The sequence below is a fragment of the Centroberyx affinis genome, unplaced genomic scaffold (assembly GCF_046629955.1).
Source record: "Centroberyx affinis isolate AG114_WGS23_722 - 3 ecotype Tasmania unplaced genomic scaffold, CSIRO-AGI_Caff_v1 ptg004858l_1, whole genome shotgun sequence".
In the NCBI taxonomy this organism is placed as follows: domain Eukaryota; kingdom Metazoa; phylum Chordata; class Actinopteri; order Beryciformes; family Berycidae; genus Centroberyx; species Centroberyx affinis.
In genome coordinates, this window is record NW_027282376.1 from 114863 (window position 1) to 134065 (window position 19203).

Below are 19203 nucleotides of genomic sequence, written 5' to 3' on the forward strand. Positions count from 1 at the left end.
TTAGTTGTAGCCCTAAAAGGAACATACATGAAACTTAAGATTCATAGTAATGTTATGCAGTTTCAAATAAAGACATTGGTCATGACCTGTTATTTATTTATTTACGTGCAGGTACTCCTTGGAAAAAAATGTCACCGCAGAATTGAGGAAACCTCTACAAACTCCAAATTTAATTTAATTTAATTGACCTAAGTATTAGGTCTAATCGACTTGCCTCATCACCCATCATATATCTGCCAGCATCTTCTTACAGAAGCAGTTTTCCTAACCAGCAGTCTTCAAAATTACTCTCAGACTAGGGTCAAACATCTGTTAAAACTGAATATCGTACCATCTCCCACCATCTCCTCTAATTATCTATCCTCTCCGTCCCCTGCCGGCAGGAGGAGGCGTGTGTGGAGGCGGCAGGTGCCGGGCCCCAGCGCATGGACCGGCTGGTGGAGCTTCTCAACAGCATGAGGAGCAACAGCAGCGGGGTGGAGCAGCAGCTGGCCTCTTTCATGGAGGAGGCCCAGTGCTCGGCTCACTCCGAGGAAACGCTGGCCCAGGTGGTCAGCACAATCTATTCCAAGGCCGTGTCGGACCGGAGCTTTGCCACCACGGCCGCCAAGCTCTGTGACAAGATGGCACTGTTCATGGTGGAGGGGACCAAGTTCAGATCGCTGCTCCTCAACATGCTGCAGGTGAGAGGGCTGGGAGGTCTGAGGTGTTTGAGCTCCTGTATGAAGCAATTTTGTTAATCTGAATAAATCTGTAAGTGTGAGTAGGAGGACTGTAATTATGTAAAATTGGATTCAATATTATAATTCATCTGTCCCTCAGTGCCTCATACCACTTAAAGAATTATATATCTGAGGTGTCTCTGTGCAAATATATGGAGAATATACGTGGCAGTGTTCTCAGCATGGCTATTGATTTCAGGATAACTATTATTAGCAGATTTTACTAGTTGTAACTGTACTCTGTTTTCTAAAGAAGTAAACGGAGACAGAAAGTGGATCTTGAAGTCGAATCTGTAGTCACACCTCCATACTGTAGATGGTGCAGAGAGAGAGAGATGCTGCCACTCCACACTTTCCTCATCTCTCCCTCAAATAATTTCTTCAGCATTCAGACAAATTAGACGTCAGCATGATGATCTCATTAATTTAATGTAGCTACTGTTGCATGCATTTTCATTAGTTTCATCACTTTCATTAGTTAGTAGTTCTATTAGTTTCATTTTCATTAATTTGATGATGGGTTCCTTGCCAGGTGCCAAACTAGCTTACTTATCTCTCCTGTAGATACAATTTGCAGCAGAATCTAGTTAAGCTACTCTGTTCGTTGCTACTGGAGACTGGCGACTGACTGTGCTACTGATAAGCTGTCATCTTGCTAATGAGCCAATGTTAGCTACTGTCTTGTTTAGGAATGAACACCCTGACACGGTGATCTCTATTCCGGTACATCCCAGTAATTCTCAGTAAATCTGACACACGGGTTAATATGTTTTCACAAGTCTGTGCAGCACCAGTATTGCGAATTCCGTCTCAGTGAATCTCTTGTTATTTTCACTTTTGAGTCAGAAAAGAGTCTTGTCTTCTGAAAATAGTCCTGTGCCGATAGATATCATTTTAATCAACACCACTTGCAGAAGCTTGTTATCCAAATGCATTTGAGGAACTCAAATTGTCGGCTGCATTACAGTTTGATGTCGAACTTCTCACTAGCCTTGTGCTGTTTGGCATTAGGCATGGTTCTACTCTGCATGTATGCTATCATTAGCAACAGTCTTTTTAGCTAGTGGCCGTTGATGGTTTATAGTTTTTAGAACACCAGGTGTATATTTGTATATATTCCTCTCGGTAATGGTTTCATTCAACCTTAGTCTTGTGAGAAAGCAAGAGCCGTAGCAGGTGGAAACCAGCTGTGTGTGTGTGATGTTGTAAATATCAGTGAGTAAAGGAGCTAATCAAGACACCCTGGAGAGAGAGACCCCGATTGTGCCCCCTCACCCTGTACACCCCCACCCACCACCCTCCCATTTAACCATATAGTTCCAGTCTTGCACCCACGATCAAAATATCCTCTCAGCCATTGCATGTTTCAGTGCCTCTATCCCCTTCCCTCTCCCCCTCCTCCCCCCTCATGAGCTCTCTATTCCCATGCTCACCCGTCTTATCATCTCCCCTCACCCAGAACAACACGGGCCAGCGCCTCTCTGCTTTCTCCCTGCTCACTTCCTCTCTCTCCCCCCTGCTCCTCCCCTTCTGCCCCTCACTCCCTCGCTCCATCCTGAGAGCCAGACAGCCTCGCCAGAGCGGCAGACTGCCTGAAAGTAGGCAAACAAGACACGCATGTACACACACACGCAAAAACCCCCTACTTGCTGTCTTCAGATGACGTGCCAGATCTAAATGTTAACCCTCCTGCTGCGTCACCATACCGCCTCCTTTTACCTCTTATCACTCCTGTCTCCTTCTCCTGCTGCTGCTGCTCTTTTTCCCTGCCATCTTTAATTTTGCCACCCCTCCGTCCCTCACCTTTTTTCCCCAGACGCTTACAGTAGGCCCTTTCCATTTTCTCTCCTCCTTTCTTTTCTCTTGTTTTTCCCGTTCAGACCGTCTCTCCCTTCAGATGCTGAGATTTCCATCCCAGCCACAGCAGTGGGGTATTCTGCCTTAATCCTTTCCCTCTTTTCGCCACCTTTTATTTATTCCCTTCTTCCTAGAAGTATGGTCCTCCTGTTCTCTGTATGTCTTTCTCCCACTCATTTCTGCTTACACCCTCTTCCCAGCCGGCGTGGACCCCCTCCTCATGTTTGACATTTGGGCTTAATGCTTTAAATCATTCTAAATGTCATAAGTGGGCTCACTAAGGCCTTCATTAATGATGTATGTTGCTGCCAGACCCTTGCTCCCTCAATATGGGGGCAATTAGTCTGTGACCACTTCGCTTATTAATAGGGAGGCAGCGGGGTTTGTTGTTGCTTTGATTAAATATAGCCAGCATGTTATCTGCTAAGTATGCTGTTCATTTAGCAAGGCCGAGAAGAGCATTTGGTATTTTTTTGGTAATGCTGTTAGCACCTTCCCTGTCTTCCTCCACCTCGGCTTGCTTCTCTTTTATCTAATGAGCCAGTCTTTTTTTTTTTCGTCTGTGTGTCTTTCTTTTGCATAGGCTTTTATCTGCGCCTGACTTTGCTCTCCTTTGTGTTTCTTCTCCTGTGCGGGTTTGTTGTCCAAGTGTCACATACTGTGGCTGTGTCCTTGGAGGTGTGTGAGTGGACTGTGAAGTTATTTTGTAAGAAGCGTGTGTGTGATGCTTCTTTGTCACAGTGTTGAGGTGTCGCTCGGACCCTTTCAGCTGCATATTCTGTGTGTGTGTTCAGACACATGAGTATATCCGCGGTTTGTATGATGGCATACGCATATAAGCATGACTCCAGTCTAGTTGTGTGTGCATGTCTGTTTCCAGTGCAGTTCAGAGTATACACAGTAAGGCAGTACAGTCTGGAAAAGAAAGAACCAGAAAGAGTTGGCCTAACTCTGCACAAACTTTCAATTTAACCTGGCTTATAACATCTCTGCGAGTGCGCTTCATGCATTAACCCATATTAACCCCAACACTTTTACAACACGACACAGTTCACTACACTGCCCTTCACTTCCAAACTGAATTAACATATTCGCCTCTTCTCTGTGGCAGATAAAAAAAAGAATTTGTTTAATGTGTTTTTCAACTCCTTTTTGGCTGTAAGTACTTTTAGTGGCGAGGTTAATACGCGCGCCACCTACAATAATTCCCATCAGAGAGATAGTAAAGATGTTAATGGTGATTAATGGTTCTGCCGGTAGAAACAGTTTACCGCTACCGCTGATGAATTTATTACACACTTAAACAGCTGCCTACCTACCGCCTACTTCTAACTTGAATTACACAGATCCACAAAAGCACAAAGGCTGCATAGATTCTACTGTTTCAGCTTTCTTCTCCTCCGCTCCAAAAGCAGTGTATTTTCCAAACTGAATCTATTTTTGTCTTCCTCTCTGTCTCTCTCCCTCCTTTTCTCCTCTCTCTCTCTCTCTCTCTCTCTCTCTCTCTCTCTCTCTCTCTCTCTCTCTCTCTCTCTCTCTCTCTATCTATCTCTATCTATCTATCTATCTATCTCGCTCTCCCCCCACAGAGGGACTTTGCTTGTCGGGAGGAGCTCCAGCAGTCAGATGTGGAGAGGTGGTTGGGTTTCATCACCTTCTTGTGTGAGGTGTTTGGTACCATGAGGAGCAGCGCCGGGGAGCCGTTCAGGGTGCTGGTCTGTCCCATCTACACCTGCCTACGAGAGGTCGGTATCTACTTTAGTGCAGATCTACACCTTTGTTATCCATAATTGATGGTTGATCTTCCCCATCCACACGTGCCAGTGAGAGGGCAACGTCTGGCTTAAATGTCTGTAAACTGTTTGTGTGCTTTAGATCGTGTGGTTTGAGTCCTCACTCCTCCACATCTACACTTGTTCCCTCTCTGCTCATACAATACAGCTGTTTCATGCATGAGCAGTGAAGCACAAAGACAGCATTTCCTCTTTTTGGCCAGACAGAGTCTAGACTCTAAACACCAGTGGGTTCGGTTAGTGGTCCAGACAGACGGGGGCACGGACGTAACATCATCAACGGTTCCAGTAAAACACCTGACCCCAGGTTCAGTTCCCGTCAGCTGGCTCTGGCTCTCTTGCACAGAGTCCCGTGGTCGCCATGGAAACCACTTAGCCACAGCAGACATAGCATGATACAGAAGTGGTTTCTAACAGATGGGATATTGAAAGGGGAAGGGAGTGAAGGGCTGGGGGAGGAAGAAAGAGAGAGGAGAAGAGGTGAGGGAAACAGAGGAGAGTGGGGTCAGGCTGACAGTTATAGCAGTGGCAATTTCCTCATGGCATGACAGGTAGAGAGGAGAGAGACTGAGACAGACGACAGGATTGGGGAGGGAAAATGATTTCATGTGCAGTCAGAGTTTGAGAGGGAGAAAGGAATATGGGGTTGAGGCAAGCGCCAGAGAGTTTTACCACCCATGCCCACACCTCTGCCAGTTTGGCGCACACCACACACACCCTCCGTCTCTCTAACAAACTCACACACCACCCACACCCTGTCTGAGTGTATGCCCAGTGCATTATCTCAGCTTGTTAAAAGGCTTGGCAACACGAACAAGGGTGTGGACATACAGCATAACCACACTCAGACACACACACGTCCACACACACACACACGTCCACCTCAACACCTTCACATTCTAGCAACAACAATATGACATTTAACCAATTCTGAATGATGCTTGAGGTAGGATTGTCAAAAATATCAATACTTCGATACTTACTCGATATACAATATACAATACTCATTTTCAACAGTATCGATACCAGCAGTGCTTTCTCTTAATGAAAAATCAAACATATTATTTCTCTGCCTCTACTAGCCACACACACACACACACACTCCGCATCGCTGCCCACAGCCCCTCCTCTCACTAGTAGCAGTCAGCTGGGTTGTTGCCTCAGTCATTAAACAATGCTACAGAGTGGTGCCGATGAAGGGGGGTAACAAGTCAAACTTGGCGAAGCACCGTAAGGACCGACACGCCAGTCTATATAAAGAATTTCAAGAGGTTAGCAAATAGAGCTGCAACGATTAATCGATTAATCGATTAGTTGTCAACTATTAAATTAATCGCCAACTATTTTGATAATCGGTTTGAGTATTTTTTTAAGAAAAATAAGTCAAAATTCTCTGATTCCAGCGTCTTAAATGTGAATATTTTCTGGTTTCTTTACTCCTCTATGACAGTAAACTGAATATCTTTGGGTTGTGGACAAAACAAGACATTTGAGGACGTCAACACTGATCCACATTTTTCACCATTTTCTGACATTTTATAGACCAAACAACTAATTGATTAATCGAGAAAATAATCGAAAGATTAATCGACAATGAAAATAATCGTTAGTTGCAGCCCTATTAGCGAAAGCTCCCGTTTCAACATCACTGGAGCATTAAACATTTATCATAAACGTTAACGTACCCTGCACATTAGCCGTTTTAGTTTAGCTAGCTAACCAAGCTACATAGAGCTAGCTAACATTATTACGTAGGTTTGCCAAATGCCCGGTTTTCGACTGGACCGGTTTTCAGATACATTGTCCGGGCCCGGCCAGAAGGCTCGACCGATTCATTTATTATTTATTACTGATACAACGTTTCGGTCATTAGTTTATTGCAAGTAAAAGGACAGTATGCTGGAATTCTCTCTTCTCTTTCTAATATTAATATTAAAAATCAATTTTTATGCCTCTTAATGTGTTGTCATTTTTTTTCCCTGTGGCATCGAAAATGGTATCGAATATCAATATTTTCCTGGGTATTGTATCAAAGTTAGAAATTCTAGTATCATGACAACCCTAGCTTGAGGTCATAACACACTTGTGAACAAAGGCACAGATGTGAGTGAGAGGTCAAAATGTTTGTGTAATTGTATTGTATGTGTCCATTCGTGTGTGTGTGTGTGTGTGTACGTGTGTGTGTGTGTGTGTGTGTGTGTGTGCATGTGCATGATTGTGTGCTTGTTTAGCAATACAGTATTTCCCCAAGCCTTTGTTCCTGATTTTGATCTGTCTGCTGTTTTGACTGTCTTGTTCTGACACGTAGCTGTTGGCTTCCAGCTATAGGCTATACTGTTATGGGTGCCTGTCTTTCTGTGTGTGTGTGTGTGTGTGTGTGTGTGTGTTTGTTTGTGTGTGCAAGCATTTGTGCCTGCGCGTGTGCGTACGCCTGTACACTTTGCAGCGGCTCCCTTCTGTAGTTGTAGCCTGCAGAACAGGATTAGGTAACAACTCTAGGTGTGTGAGGAAGTATGTCTGGGTGTACATGACAGCTGTATAGGTAGAGCAGATTAATGGGCAATGATCTCATCTCATCCATTCATGAGTGACAGGCCGTTAGATTATATGGGATTCTTTCATGGAACTGTCCCACACAACCTAATAGTTAAAGAAAAATGGTTCTGGATTTACAGGTTTTGTTTAGTATCTTTACACAGTGATCAAACATAGGAGGAAAGTGCTAACAAAAATCCCCTGTGGTAAAATACAATGATATAAAGCACAGACAGAAGAGATCCAAATTACTAATGTGTGCAAGTAAGATGAAAAAAAGAAAGAAAAGGCAGGTAAGATCAAAAGGTTCTCATGAAAACACGTCACGCCAAAAGAAACCAGCAAACATGTCAAACATGTTCTTCCTAAGGTGGAGCAGGCCTGCACAGCCCAATAGTCATGAAAATTAGAAAGATAGATACCAAGGCACTTCGACTTTCAAATAAAACCATTTATCGAGGCAAATGATATCAGGATATTGGTTTGCATACACTATGTGGTGATGATATCAGGAGCTTTTTACATTATATTTAATTAAACATATAAAGCACTACATTATCTGTAGGTCTAAGTGCTTTGGTATTCATCTTTGGAAATTCAACCCTAATCCTCATAGCCATAGACCTTGAACGTTTGTTGTGCTTCTTGAACATTTTGTTATTATAATTATTTTTAGTTAAGTAAATTATTTTGTAAGTCAGTGTGAAACTACTTACTTGCTACTCACTTATTTATTTATTTTAGTAATTTAAGATTCCATTGAATATTCTGATCATTAATCAAGTGATAAAAAATGTTTATTTAAAAGCAAAAACTTTGATGATAATTATAATTTCTTATTATTATTATTTTTATGTAACAAAGGGAAGTGCTAGTCCTGAGTCCTGCTGTTGCTATGCAACTATAGGAAGCCCATATGAATTTGAAGTTGTCATATTTTCAACTTTCAGCTCTCTGCGTGCCGTTAGTATCCAGCTGAAACATCTTCTCTTCTTCTGCTGTGAACACAATGGTGCATGCTTTCATTTAAGAATCATTTTTCATCATATACAAACAAACGTTTAAGCAATGTATGTATATTGAAAGAGATGGAGATGAAGTCTCGTAACAAAATTTAAATGGATGAGGATGTTTTTCTACTTGCATTTCTACTTGCATTTGAGGTATTGCTGTTGTCCTATTGGACACATTACTCCCATTCATTGCTAAAAGAGGATCATAGTTGTCCTGGTTTTTCCTGCTTTTCATGTTCCTGATCAAATGCCTTTTGAATGAAAATAACTGGAAATCACGCAGAAGCCCAAGGTTTCCCATTTCTTTTTAGTGCAGCAAGCTTTGTCTCTTGATGACATAACTAGTTCGAGTTCTGGCTGTGTCTTTTCTAGCTTCAGGAGAGAGACCGTGTGTTAACAAATCCCAATAATTAGACCTGATAATGGGTCTAATTGAGCATACGTAAATTCTCTTCCTTTTTAAGTAGGCAATATGGAGCTAAGTATGTTATAGTGTAGGAGAGATAGAGGAGACGAGGGAACATGGAGGGCTATTGCAGTGGAGTTCAGACAAAGAGAAAAGGAGAGCTATGCAATGGAGAGGAGAACTGACAACAGATGAGTAAAGATTAGACCATTTTAAGTGTATTGAGCAGAGATTCACCCCCAGGTCCCCAGAGAACTCATTATGAGCTAGTCCTACTTGTCACACAGTTCTCCCACTCTGGGAATGACAAGACTCCAGTAATGTTACCACATCAAACAGCCATACTGTCACCACACCCCGTCTGAGCATACTGAGGAGCTGACGTCTGCCCAACTGCCTGGGACCCAGTACATAGGTGGAATAACATTAGGCTTACACTGTGGAAATAGAGGCTAGCTCATATTTAATGTGGACTGTAGCATCAGTCAGTGGTGATGTGTTTTTGTTTTTCTAGCAGAAAAATGCAGCCATAGTTTCCTTTACAGTGCTATTCTTAGTGCATACATTTAAGCACACTGTAACTGGTCTGTGTATGGGCTTACAAGTGTTAAAATTTTAGCCTCAGTCAGACTTTGGTTGAGTTATTTGGTGTGTATGCAAGCCTAGGCCTTGCCACCAGTGGTCTAGCAGTAGGCGGGATCCATCAGTTGGCTGGGGATCTAATCGCTGCCCCTGGCTCCTCTCTCCTGATCAGGCCTGCTCTTTGTCCACATAATTGGGTTGATGTGTGCGCGCATGTGTCTGTGCATTGGGTACATGTGTGTAAGCCCCTCCATACAATGCCAACTGAGCAATACCAACTGAAGTGGCCACATTTAAACTCATACCGCATTACAATGCAGCCATTACAACGAAAATTGCGCTATATCACAGATCCCCCTCCTATACATATTGATTTCCTGTGTATCCACCGCATGATCTCAGTTGTTGTTGTTTTACAATGATACGTACGGTATGCTCTATGTCTGGGATTCCTAAAATGTGTGGTGCGCGCACCCCTTGGGGTGCTCGAGCTGCCTCTAGGGGGTGCGCGAGAGGAAAAATGTAATGGTGGTGTAATGGTGTAATAATTACACCATTACACTGTAATTTTTTCAAGTGGGATTTTCTTTGTGGGATCCTCTTTTTGTCCATTTTATCTGTTTCTGAGCCTATGCATGTGTCATTCTCTTTGTTCTTTACTTGGTAGATCGTGTGTAACTTTACTGCAATTTGATTCAAATTACTGGTGTTCTAATTTCCGTAACCGCTAGGTTATGTATGGTTAATTGCAGGGGTTAAAGTGGGCCGGAACGATCCGGAACGGCGTTCCGGCACCTTCGATTAATAAGTAAATAAATCTGATTGGCAGTTTCATACATAATAATGTCAAGCGACTTCACAGGGCTGCCAACTCTCACGCATTGACCGTGAGACTCACGCAATTGACATTTATCAAATGCTCTCACGCCACAAGTCCATTTTCTCACGCAGTGAAAAACAAATTCATAAACGTTGCGGCGCGAAGACAGAGCAGCACTGTGCAGCAGCGAGTTATTCAGACCATCTGAATAGCGAGAAATATATACAAATTATTATATTATATTATTATATATTTTATATTATTATTATATTATTATTATATTGTAATTTATTCCCATGCATGCTGCTCAGAGTAATCTCAGTCAGCAGCTCTTCTGCGTCTCCCTCTCCTCTCTCGCCGTGCGCATGCAGGCAGGAGTGAGAGTGAGTTGCTATGGTTACGGGGACGCTCTGTGTCTGTCGCTCTGAAACTTTCTCACGATTCCCAATAATAGATTTTTAGGTTAGTATGCCTATGCAAGATCATGAATGTAAGCACCTCAATGCTGAAATCTAGTAATATAACATAATTTTACATTTTTGGTTAACATTATACAGGGTTGCTGTTTCTTGACTTAATCCAAGAGGTTAGGTGGTGTAGAAATGCAGGAAATTTGTTTTAGATTACTATTTTTTTCTGACCCCCCCACCAATTATATATCTACCCACAATTAAATTTGATGCCTTTAATGCGGCTATAAATAGGATATGTTGCGTCATTTTATTTTTTTTAAGGTGCGGGGGATTGGGGGTGCATCAACCCGGTTGGGATGTAGAAGGGGGTGCATCGCCTAAAAAGTTTGGGAACCACTGCTCTATGTGATTACCGCAGTCCCTGTATTGTGCATTTAAGCCATGTTTAGCAGGTCTATGCTTCTAGGGCTTCTACAGTATGTGCCATGGAGGAGCGAAAGTCTGCAGGTTTTCATTCCAACCAAAGACTACACACCAGGTGATGTCACTGATTAGTTCCTCTTCTCTGGTTTGAAAGTGTGCTAATCAGTGAATTCACCTGGTGTGTAGTCTTTGGTTGGAACGAAAACCTGCAGACTCTTGCCCCTCCATGGCACATGGTTGAATACCCTTGTTCTAGGGTTTGATCAGGCATTACAGCTAAGACAGAACCCCTCCTGGACCTAATGGTTTTGCAGCACTTCAGCCCCTTTCTCACTATATCCTTCTCTCTCCTCCCTCTTACTTTCTCTCTCTGCCTCCCACCTTCCTTCAAGTTTGTCAAAGTAGTGGTACAGAAACAGCAGTGGAAACAGACTCTTGTGAAGAAGAGGGGGGGAAAGTGTTTCTCTCTCTCTCTCTCTCTCTCTCTCTCTCTCGTCATCTCTCTTTATCTCTCTTAATGCCTCCCATTGTTGCCATCTCTCTCCACAGTGTTTGACAGTGCCAGTCGTGTGCCCATCTGTCTGTGGGGCCAGCTGGGGGGGAAAAGCCAGCTAGCATGTTTACCAACTCAACTGTTTGATTGTGTGTGTGTGTGTGTGTGTGTGTGTGTGTGTGTGTGTGTGTGTGTGTGTGTGTGTGTGTGAACATGCATACAGCAGGCCTTGATGTCTGATGATTAGCTAGCTTGCCTGGCTGAAAGCCTGGTCTGCAGTCTTGCCAGCTTCATGTGTTAAAAGAAAATATTTATATTCAGGATTAGCTTTTTTTTTGTCCTTTTTCATTTTTTGTGTGCACTGATTTAAACACACAAACTCACAAACATTCCATTTGCCTAATCTCTTCATGTAGCCTATATCCAAATATATACCTAAACAATATCTGCGCTGGACCTCATGATGTCGTTTGTACTGGATTTTCTGTTTCATTTTATTCTGTACAGTTCTGTTCTTTTGCAATCTTCTAATCCCCCCCTCATATTCTGCTCTCATAGTGTTTGTTCTTTTCCCTTTCAGCTGTTAGAGTCCACAGACGTGAAGGAAGATGCAGTCCTCTGCTGTTCCATGGAGGTATGGGACACACACACACACACACACAAACATACACCATACTTATGCCCTTGGGCATGAGGCTAGAGGCTGATTTGGAATTCATGTTAAAGCCAGATAATGTCCAATAAAAATGTATGAACAAATGCATGCAATACACAAATCCCATTCAATATTCATTTTTTCCTGAACATGAGAACAGTATGCCTGTATAAGCCATAAGGCTTATACAACTCAAAGTTGTAATGTCAAACATGTATTGTAACAGTTGTATTTTTGTGGCCATCTCAAGCACAGATCTTTGTTATTACAAGGCAGTGTGTTTTGTGTCCTGATCTTCTCTTCCAGTTTCCTGAGGTTTATGAATAATAAAGTAGTGCAGGTGAACTGATGAAGAATTATAGATTAAATAGGAGCTGGAGCAGTGGCCAGACAAGAGCAGGAAGCTCTCACCAACTGTGAAGAGCATGAGACAGAGGGGGAGGAAGAGAGAGGGCAAGAAAAGTGAGCTCTGGTTGGCAAACAGCTCCCAGATGCTCACAAATGCAACCACAACCTTGCAATCTCGATTACTTACTTGCATGCACGCACGCACGCACACACACACACACACACACACACACACACACACACACACACACACACACACACACACACACACACACACACACACACACACACACACACACACACTGGCTCCATGGCCAGAGGGCCTGTGATTCTCTGTTGTCTGTCTGTATCCACAGTGACAGGGTACCAGACATGCTATCCTGCTCTCAGAGAGGGACACACACCCTTATTCTGACCTCCCACCCATATTTTTTCCTATCTAGGGTTGTGTTTGGAATACAAGATCAGTGGTACACACTCAGTTTGTTAAGAGTTATTTATCTGTATTGTGTTTTTTTTTCCATTCAGAAATCAATAATCTGTCTTTCTCCTCTCCCTCCCTCTCCCTCGTCTCTCTGACCTTGTTCTCTTCTTCACCAACCTTCCTCTCCCTCACATCTCTGCTAATCCTCTTCCTCCCAATCCTCCTTTCTTCTTGCCCTCCTCCCATTTTTGTCCTTCCCCGCTATCTCTCTCCTTCCCTCTATCCCCCTTTTTGTCCTCCACCAGTTGCAAAGCACCGGGCGTCTCCTGGAGGAGCAGCTTCCAGAGATGATGACAGATCTTCTCGCAGCAGCCAGGGACAAGATGCTATGTCCGGCCGAATCTCAGCTAACCCGCTCCCTCCTCATGGAGGTCATCGAGCTGCATGCACACCGCTGGAGCCCCCTGGAGGCCCTCACCACCCAATACTACAACCGTACCATCCAGAAGCTCACCACCACCGCCTAGGTGCCAGCTCCCAGGGGGGAGAGGAGACAGCCCCCAATGCCCCTGGCAATACACTTTCTGATCCTCTAACTCTGAAGCCCCATATGATACACCATGCTCTGGTCCCAACATTGCCAGCCTCCCTATCCTGCAATAGGCCCCTCCAAGCTTCAAGATACTACAGCAGAACCATCCACTATTATAAGATCCCCACTACAGCCTAGGCCTGCCAACACTAAAACCTAACTATCACATTCAAACCCTGACCATTACACCAGGCCTAGTCTTTGTCCCAGTCCAAACCCTAACCCTACACTCCCAGAGCTACTGATAGAAGTTTGTATCAACATCTTAACCCTCTCCCAGTGCTTTTAGCCCTACTTCAGTGATCACCAACCTTTCAGAAGAAAATAAGTTTTGCAGTAAAAATTTAAGGCAAGATCTACCTCACAGGAAAATTTTGATAAAAGCCCCTAATGGCCTAATATGGCCACATTTATATGTTTCTATTTTGGCATGTTAAATGACATGAACAAAACATGCATATCCCTTTTCTCATTGAGAACAACGTAGGGAAGACCTAACCTACAACACTGTGCTGTGAAAAAGTTTGAGAGAAGTTTAGTCTTTTTTGATACATTTGGATATGTGGATATTTAATCTTCATTTTAAGAGTACTGGCAGATAAAGGTAACCTAGTTTAACAAATAACACTAAAAACATTTGTTGCAATCATTCATTCAACAAAAATCAACACATGCAATTTCTTGGCATGTAAACGTAAGTACACCTCTAGCTTCGATAGCTTGTGAATTATCCGTCGGACCTTATGGGTAACGCCGTAAACTACACAGCATGTGTAATATTTGCGTATCCGAACTTGTTGCGGCCCAGTTGCAGCACGGCATTTTAAGCTGCTACACTAGGTCCGTTATTGTTGCGCTTCGGTCTACTGGTTGTGTTGCGCCTATCTACATTTTATCTGTGGGTAGCGAACGCAATCTAGTTTTGCTTACGTTTAGCCCTGCGAGGGCTCTAAGGATCGTAGTGTCAGTCGGCCAGTCGGTCGCTCTGTTCACCACTTTTGATCACGTGGGTGAAAGTGTGCTGCAGGGAGTTAGATTGCAGTCTCTCAATTGGGAGACCCGAATTCGATTCTCAGCAGGGACAGTTCCACAAAATGCATTGTCGCGGGGCTGTTAGACTCTTTGTCTTGTTCCATAAACAAGTCAAGTTGTACCATGAGGAACATTAATATCCCATATACGGTACTAATGTCCCTTTTTTTTGCATACTGTTGCCAAATAGAAGCTTCTCAGTGGCTATCCATAGATAACCTCATCTCCAACATTTATTTCAGTGGCATTGGTTTATGTATCCTTTATTTTGTTTACTGATATGATGATAAATGACTATAATAAGCAAAATCGTTGCATTCATATACATTTATATGGCTCAAATACGCAACAACTGCGTAGTCCAACAGCACCGTAGTCCGACAAAAATAGAAGCCATGCGTATCGCAAAAGTTGCGGCTCCAACCCTTCCCACACAAACGGACAGAACAGAAACGCACCCAGTGTAGCCGAGCCAAATAATAATAATAATTCCCTGAGGCCAGGGATTTCTTTAGGATCGTTCCATAAAGCCCCTAAAATTATCTCCTCATCTTAGGGCTCGTATGCAGCATTTTACAGTAGTTTCAGCTGTAACACTGCAGTTTAGTCCCTTGTTACCGTGGCAACCACTCACTGCGGATCGTGCACGATCCCTAGAGGCTCAGCAGAGATCTATAAAATTCACAACTTCCCTTGCAATTTCATCAAAGTGTACATTTCTGTGACACCAAACCATGTAATACAGAGTATTTAATCCAGACTATTTATCATTTTTGTGTACTAGAAACGGACTGGCTGCAAGCTAGCTAAATGGAAAATGCATTGAACAGGCTGCTAGCTTGGTGCATTTCAGTCAACAAGAACGCTGGAAGCATATTTGGCTATCTGGCCAGATAGCCTGAAGCCTCCGACACATAAAACATGATTGTAATATTAATGTATTTAAAAAAATACAAAATCAAATGACCATGGGAGGGACTTTAACATTTAAAGACAGGAAATGCCCTTCAGGGTCTCTGTGCAACTCATCAGCAATAATATAATGATGATTTTTTTGATGATTTAAGGATCTTATCTTCCTTATCTGCAGATTTATCTAAGGATATTCCCTGAGCAGTGATTTAAGTGGGTTTTGTGAAACTCACTTGATTTTAAGGGGAACCTTAAAGAGTGCTTAAGGTATACAATGTAACTGGGCACTGATCTCTATGTAGTCTAATGATGTTTCAGTCATTTGTTTTGGTGCACCTGATTCTAATTTTGCTCATTTGATGAGATGATAAAGGTAGGGGTGTAGTAACTTTTTCCACACAAGGAAATTGTATTTCTGATTATATTAATTGCGTAAATGGTTGCAAAGTGTGATTTTTCAAATTTCAAATTAGGTAATCTGCATCAATATTGTTGAAATGAAGATCAGATATCTCCAAGTCCAAACTATGGCAAAAAATACAAAACATTTCAGGTGGTGTACTTTTCATTTACACACATTTTCACAGCACTGCATATTAATTGTAAGAATACATCTACTGATATAGATAAATACATTTGATTATATTCTGTAACACCAGTTATACACATTGAGCAGACATTCACTTTTTTAGCAGTCTGGCTTGACTACCTAACTAGAACAACTAGGACTCGTCTACTGTACTATAAAAGGGTTGGAGCTGAAACAGGTTTTGCATTCAAAACAAATCACAGCCAGCCCTTCTGTGTGATGCAGTCTATTTCACTCCCATTTGAATCCATCCTACCTTTATAGGATCAATACATAGTCATGTAGTGAGGTCAGTATCAGGCTAGCCTACTAATGTGCACAAGTGTCAATCTGCCTCTCTACTATTTTACCATCATACAGTCATTCTATTTGATTTTATTTACAGTGGCACCTTGTTGTTGGCTCTTTCATTCTATCAGCACTAAAAAGGGATTGGGCCACATGAATACACTTGCTCAAATCAACCAACGTTGTGTTACGTGGTTATTGTAATGAATTCTATAATTGGATAATTCTTCCAAGATTGGTGACCACTGCCATAAACAACCCATAAACCAGTCAATACACAACTAGCCCGCAGCCAACAAGAGCACAGAGGATATGGCTGTCAGGCTTTTTGGAAAGTATATTTGATACAGACTGACTTGGATGGCCAGTAGGGGCGTGCTTGGCCACGCAGACTCTGGGAGCGTGCCTGGCTGTGGCGAGTGGAGGATAAAGGAGGGAATGGACAAGAGAGGGGTCATATAGCGGAGAGGAGGAGAGGGCAGCAGCTTGTCCATAGGGAATAGAGAGATCCTTTCCCCAAAGATGAATGGAGAGGGGGTTAGGGCACTCCGTGTCAGTCCCTCCATTGTGTTCATTTGCCCACCACCCTCCCCTCTCTCTGCGTCCCCCCTCTCTCCTCCCCCCTCCTCCGTCTCTCCGACAGCCCCTGGGGTCTGTGTGGCTGATAAAAGCGAGCGGAGGAGGGAGAGCGTAGACACGGTGCTGTCTGTCCCGGCCGTCTGCCTCCCGGGGCCAGGCACCGGGTCAAAGGGCCTCGCCGCGGGCCGTGCTCCGGCGCTCCCACAGCTCCTCCCGCCTTTGTCCCCCCCAGCAGGAAGCCTTTTTGTGGGGATGAGACAGCGGGCCTGCTGGCCTGGCCTGGCCCGGGCTGAGGATAAGGATCAGGCTGGCGAGGGCAGGGTGGCAGATGGCCGCTTGAGCCCTTGTGAGACGACACACTCCCAGCACACACCCCTCCGGCCTCCCTGGTTCCCAGCCCCCCACCCTCAGCTCCCGACACCCCGAGCGCAGGCCGGGCCCCCGATAGGAGCAGGAGAAAGGCTGCGGTGCGGGACCGGGCCGGAGGGGTGGGGGGTCGGCCGAGGGCGGAGAGAAGCATTAAAACAGACACTGCTCTCTGAGGATTCTTTGTTTTTGTCCATTGTCCTACAGGGGAATTTGGGGTTGCCTCATCTCCTCTGTCAAGCCGTGCATGTCCATGCTTTGTTATTCTCATCATTGATATTATATTATTTTTTATCAATTATTGTTTCTGTCATTATTATATTCTTTTTTTTGAAGTCTTGTTTTTATGAGGAAAAAAATGTCTGTATGTATGAGATATTCTAGGGGTAGGCCTTATTGCACAGGTTTGATTTGTTTTGCACTGTTTTGAGGCAATTTGCTTTAAAAGTAAAAAAAAAAAAAACAGCAAAAAATTGAATTTGAATCAGTGGTTGTGGATTAACATTAAAAAAAACTCAGTAGTGAGAAAAATGGATTGAGTATAGTGAGGGTTTTTAGGATGTTTTAAGAGACTAGTGGCCTTGTCAACTATCCATTTTTATAGGAGCATTCTTGTTTTGGGGCCTGCAGGCCTGTGGCAGCAGAGGGCATGCTGAGAAAGACTGACTCTTTATTCACATCATTCTGTTGCTGAAAAAACGCAGTGCTCATCTGAGGAGTAAGAGAAAAAAAAAGTGAAAACAAAAAAAGAGCATGGCACACAGACAAACGAAAGTGAAATGCTTTTTCAAATTGTTCTCCTACTCAAGCCATTCTTTGCGGTGGACATTTTGCAAGTGTTTAATATCGACTGTATTTGAATCTTGCTTTGTTTTGAGAAAAATGAGAATCATTAACCTGTGTATTTGAAGATGATGATGATGAAAAGAAGAAATCTTATTATATGACCTCATTAGCTAGTCATATGTGACCCTTATTCCGGCTGACCTGCTAACGTGTGTACTATGATATTGACGTACCAAGCCAATCATGTACCATTTGTAAATGGGCTCTATATATAATCCAGCATTCAGTATATTTACAAGTATTTAAAAAAAACTGAGAGCTCTAGGAGGGGCATAGTGCAACACGATGTGGTTTTAGATAGACTGGTTATGGTTGTGTGGCTAGAAGTTGGCCTTCCCATGCGTTCCTATCAGGAATCAGCTCATGTTAAGTTGCTCGGGGGTAGTCACACACACATACCTACATACACGCACACACATATATGCACATACACACATACTTAGTTTCCCATTGAATCTCTGGGGGCAGATTTATGTGTGTTTTTTTATTATTTTCTCTGTCTTGCATCAAGAATCCAGATCATGTGTGGTAGGAACACACCCCAGATGATTAGTTAGATGAACTGGGTGTTTTTAAAGCTCACAGTGAACGTTTTGGGAGGTGCAACCTAATCGTCTGTAAGCGTGCATCTGCCTAAGAAGTGATGATTTTATTTCATTGATGTTTTTTTGTTTTGTTTTTTTGTCTTTATTTTATTTCTAGGTTTCTATTTAAATGAAGTATAGGTCATATAAAATTTTCCCTTCTGGTGGGTTTTCAAAGCAGCTGAAACAGTTGTGATACCTAGCTTGCTGGCAAGTGTGTAAGTGTGGTATTACCGTGTTTCAGTTTGTACAGAAAGACATGCCTATCGGTCAATTCCATTATGCAAAGAGCGGCTCGCTCTCATCGGAGATGGGGGCAGGTGGGGGTCGCCCCCTCATCTGTGGCACTGGAGCCCCCCCACCCCGTGTGCCCTTAGACCCCTTCACCCGGGTCACGTGACTCACTCGACGATTGAATGCGATGCACCTTCATTTGCATATTCTCATGAATATTGGAAAAAAAACGAGGCTCCGGTTGGCACACAGACAAAGCTGTAGATTTGCAGAAGTGGGTCATCTGTGAGCTCTTGTTTGTTTTGTTTTTCTAAGCAATTGAAAAATAAACTAACAAGAAAAAGAGAAGTGATGGAACAGGCTGTGGTGTGTTGTCTCTCTGCTCACTATCAATAGTCATGTGGGTGCTTGCTCTGAAATCAGTGTGGTATAATGAAGCTGTTCACACATCACAAAAGGGAAAAATATGGTGCACACTTGGTATTTTTTCCTCTGCGATTACCAGATAGACTGTAACTAATCCTGGCACCACAGTAGGTCATTACACTAACAAATCATACATGCACACGCTGGAACGCCTCATTTACATGTCTTCACCTTTACATAGTCACACATTGTAAAGACCATACACTCTTTAGAATTGTGTGTGTGTGTTGTGAGACTGTTGTAGGATGTCCTTGGCCAGCGATTTGCCTTT

General features: G+C 43.2%; 1 protein-coding gene across 1 annotated transcript in view; it reads left to right on the plus strand.

Moving 5' to 3' along the window:
- The window catches only part of ctif (CBP80/20-dependent translation initiation factor), a 68630-nt gene extending 49701 nt beyond the window's left edge, over nucleotides 1-18929 (plus strand). Inside the window, exons 12-15 of the mRNA XM_071545324.1 lie at nucleotides 384-683; nucleotides 4169-4324; nucleotides 11638-11691; nucleotides 12790-18929. Coding sequence (XP_071401425.1) covers nucleotides 384-683; nucleotides 4169-4324; nucleotides 11638-11691; nucleotides 12790-13011 — 732 coding nt within the window. The 3' untranslated portion in view covers nucleotides 13012-18929. The remainder of the gene's footprint in view (nucleotides 1-383; nucleotides 684-4168; nucleotides 4325-11637; nucleotides 11692-12789) is intronic.
- Nucleotides 18930-19203: the final 274 nt, after the last annotated feature.